This window comes from Atta colombica, unplaced genomic scaffold (genome assembly GCF_001594045.1).
Source record: "Atta colombica isolate Treedump-2 unplaced genomic scaffold, Acol1.0 scaffold238, whole genome shotgun sequence".
NCBI classification, from domain to species: Eukaryota; Metazoa; Arthropoda; class Insecta; order Hymenoptera; family Formicidae; genus Atta; species Atta colombica.
In genome coordinates, this window is record NW_017259336.1 from 2,678,859 (window position 1) to 2,683,499 (window position 4,641).

The 4,641-nt window shown below is 31.5% G+C and overlaps 1 protein-coding gene across 1 annotated transcript in view; it reads right to left on the reverse strand.

The window, feature by feature from the left end:
* Nucleotides 1-3,279: 3,279 nt before the first annotated feature.
* The window catches only part of LOC108688745 (histidine decarboxylase), a 17,790-nt gene continuing 16,428 nt past the window's right edge, over nt 3,280-4,641 (reverse strand). Inside the window, exons 14-16 of the mRNA XM_018195107.1 lie at nt 3,909-3,985; nt 3,681-3,804; nt 3,280-3,617 (exon numbers count right to left, since the gene is read on the reverse strand). Of these exons, the coding sequence (XP_018050596.1) occupies nt 3,280-3,617; nt 3,681-3,804; nt 3,909-3,985 (539 nt within the window). The remainder of the gene's footprint in view (nt 3,618-3,680; nt 3,805-3,908; nt 3,986-4,641) is intronic.

A 4,641-nucleotide genomic window follows, 5' to 3' on the forward strand; every position in this document is an offset into this window, starting at 1 on the left:
AAATATGTTAATTACATATATCAATATATATATATATATATATATATATATATATATATCTCAACGTCTTCTGTGTGTTGAATATTTTCTATTTTTTAATCAATATCAAGGGGATACTTATATCTCTTTCAAATCAACTTTTTCGAAATTTTTCAAATTTAATTCAACAAATTAAATTCTTTGTATTTTATGTATTATATATTTATGTGTAAAATATCTAGATTATTTTATGTTAATAACAACCTAATTGAACAATATTTAATTAGTTACAATTAAAATATGAAATAAAACTGCACAAAATTTGAAATACTTCACTTGAATCTGTGAAACAAACACATTCATATACCTAATCGTGTTCACGAATCCCACATACTTTTGTTGAACTACGGAATCTGGAAGTGTTGATTTTCTTGTGACAACACTGGCGTTGTTTTTAAATGCAATGTCTGGAAAACAAAATCTAATTTTTTAAACGAATTATTATTATTCCTCTCGTGTCGTGATTTCAGATTTGATTCTCGATTTTCTAACGAAATCTGTCATTGCTATGTGCTTATTATACCTCTTTCTAGCTCAGACACCCTGGCGTGTCTATCGACGAGTCTACATCACCGATGTATAGCGACGGCGAAACGCACATAACGAGGTTACAAGGGTATGCAACACGATGCAGTTCGCGAAATGCCACGATGCGAATATGCGGTTGCGATTACACTGTAAATGCAACGTACAAGTGCTTTCAGGGTACTGGCAAGCGCGCTAGTCAACGCGCCGATCGGAGCATAGATTCAGGTCGATCAATATGACGCCATCAGCCATCTGTACCACGTGCTCATGTTGCGGCAACTGTACCGACGAAGCTGCTGCTGCTGCTGCTGCTGCTGCTGCTGCTGTTGCTACTGCTGCTGCTGCTATTGTTGCTATTCTTCGACAAGAACTTATACGGTAGTACAATAGTTTTCGCTAATAGCATTCAACGTAAAACTTTATTCAATCAATTATATGTACAATTGATGTTAAAATAGCCAAAGAAAGTAATAGTAATAATTCCCCAAGATCAGTCCACTGAGACAGTGTGTTATATATGATTGTGTTACCAAAGTATTCTTTAGCTACAAAGTTACTAAGTTGAAATAATTAATGATAATTGGAAATTCTCTTCGACTAAGTATACTGGAAAAATAAACGAATAAATATTAAAGAAAAAATGTGTTTAACAGAAGTATATTCTGAAAATGTTCAAAGAATATCAAAACGGTATGTTACTAGTATTCCTATAATACTTGATATATGTACTATGATATCCGTACTTTGTGTATACTGAGTATGTAAGTTCTTGTCTGCGCTTTACAGTGGTTCAAAGTATACACTACAAACATCCTGTAGTACGTACTTATATATATAGTATCTTCCGTGAATTTTTCAGTATATCTGTATATCACGTATATGCAACCTCATGCACGCTTGCGCATACGCGTACACACACATTTCCCGTTTTGCATAAAAAGTTCGATGACAGGGGAGAATACCGAATAGACCGACTAAGGGCGATCGACTTTCCGCGCGAAGCGAGGTTCATCCCATAGCATCCCCTGCCTAGAGTCATCCGATTTTTTATATAAAGCAAAAATAACAAAGAAATTTGATTGTTAACTTTTTAACGAATAACAAGCGACGGCTAAAATCTGGAGGTCACTCAAGATCACGATCTTGATAACATTGGCAAAATTAAAGTTATCGAAGTTAACTCCTCTAATCTAAATATTTACTGCATATATGTAATTTATCTCGAAAGCTCTTTAAAACATTATGATAAAATATTATTTCATTAAGTATTTTTTGAGTTATAAGGCTTGAAAGTTACAGAACTATTGATATTAGCATTATCTAAGGTGTTCAAGAGGTTGAAACTTTTAAAACATTGTTCAATGTCATGATGTTAATAACATTGTCAAAATTAAAGTCTTTGGCGTTTGTTCGTTTATTAATAATGTTACAAGTAATGCGTTACTTCTATTCCCTGCATACATAGCAAAAAGAACTGAAATTAACTAATCATATTAAAATTAATACATATATAAAATTACGTTCATATGCATCAATGTAATGGGCAATTCAGTTGGATTATTCAGTTTGATTATTTTTCATTTTCTTAATAACTCATTTTTTCGAATAGATACCACAGACTGACTTAGGAATGCGCTTCGGGACGCTATTAGTATTATGTGTATTATTCTATCTTCATCTTTCATTAGATGTAAAACAAGGATAGAATGATACAAGTAAAATAATGTTAATAATCTGTCTGAACGCATCCTAGGATAATTTTAGAAAATTGAATATTTTTTAAGGACCAATTGAGTGTGTATTTGATAATCATTGATTATATTTTTTTTCGCGTGTTTGTCACTTGATGCCATAATTCTTGTCGTAGCTATATTTTGTACGTTTTCGTACAGTATCGCAAATATTTATAAATAAAGTTCACATTTTGTCCGACTTTAGAATTATTTCTAAAATTAATGATGATACAGATCCTCATGAGAAAAAAAATTGTGAAATTTAAAGGACGTAAGGTATACATGTAATATTTATGTATACACGTTTTAATATACTTTTAAGATTTTTAGGACAACAAAGGAATGAAGTACACATAATACATCTATGCGTAAATGATAAGTAATAGGCCATTAAGCATTTCATTATGTTGTGCATTTATTAATTTTATACGTTTGTTACGTACACAATGCACTTTATAACTTTGACAATTACTACAACTTTTCTAACTAACAACATAAACTACATAAATATTAAAAAGAAGACGACTATTAATTATTTTAACTAATCTTTTAATATCTTTTTATTTTTATAGAATATTACAATCAATAATCTAATTTGTGTAAATGTAATTATTACAATAAAAAAAAAACAAATTATATTTTTAAATAAAAACTATAAATACATTAGTTGATAATCTTAATAAAATGTATAGAATAAAAATGTATAGAATAAAATGTATAGAATATATGCACTCACTTATAAAAAAAATACAGAATTAATTTTCCATAATAATTTTGCATTGTTCTAAAATTTGCTATGCTCTCGAATTTCGAAATTTATTTACCAAGATAATATAATTTATTTGTTATTTCACTTAACATTTAACTTAATTTGCTAACACGATATATCGTAAAAATAAATTGACAAATCTGCGAAAATATAAGAATGGCTTCGAGTGCTCATACGCTCTTTAACATATGAAGACTACTTTTGGACTAATTACTGACGTTTAGAGTAGTGACCACATTTTCTGCAGAGCTCCCCCTTGCCATCATCTTCTTTATTCTCTTTCATTGATTTCTTTTCCAAAACTCGGACAGGCACTAGATCGCCTGTATAAGGACGATGTCCAAAAGCAGCTATAGTTTCACTTCTAGGAAAGCCTACATCGGCCGAAGCAATCGTCACTGTGTTATCGTCGTTATCTTTAGTACCAATATTGATGAATGAACCATTCGTTACTGTATAACTCGAATCGCTCTTCGAGACGGATAATTCCTTCTCAGTTGTTTCGGAATTATCAGAATCCTCCCAATTTTTGTAAACAATTGATTTATCTGAAGATCATAAATTTCATAGTATATGCTTCTTTTGTTATTTATAAAATAATGGGAACGCACCATTTTCAGATTCATCCATTGCATCAACATCAAATATTGATTCGCTTAATCCGGCATCTTCATCCTCTTTCATTAATGGTAATTCGGAAGGAGAATCCGAGAGTGGACGGCTGCAAACATATCCCTAAGAAACAATATCATTTAGATAATGTTATACTTATTTTGTAAACGATGTCAAAAGATACCAAAATATGTAAAAATAAAAATTATCGATTGATTTAAACATACCTGAACGAGATCCATACGAGAATCCAGCGAAAATTGTTTACCTGACATTAATATTCCGCGAATACGACGACGTATGGCTGAAATAAATATAATAAGATAATATTAGCTAATGTCTTATCTACATGATGATTCTCTTGAAAATAATGTATATTGACTTCAATAACATATTTTGAAAATTAAATAAAGTCAAGAGAATCCACGCGTATACATATAATTACAAATAACTTGTAAAGCATGTAACAAAGTAATGCAGAGAAACACCAGAATTTGAAAATGTTACACCCTTTAATTTACTCTACTGCCAATCTCTTGATCTTTGATTCATCATCATAGTCAAATCATATTTTGTCTTGGCTGATGTGATGGCCGAACGATTGACTCGCGCCATTCGCGTCTATGGGTGCGTTCCAAACGCATGAAACGCACGATATATTATTGCATCTTTCTCTATTGTTCGATGAACAACAATGACAAATGATGCATCATACGCTTTATTGCAATTCAGAACGCATCCTATATGTAATAACTTTCATGTATGACGCTCGTTTCACTATTTTTATGCCCTTGGCATTGCAAATTATCGCGTCCTTTGATGAAGATACTACTGATCCATTGTAATCAATCACCCATAAATCGCTTATGATGTGTGTGTGTGTGTGTGTGTGTGTGTGTGTGTGTGTGTGTGTGTGTGTGTGTGTGTGTGTGTGTGTGTGTGTGTGTATGTGTTATATGC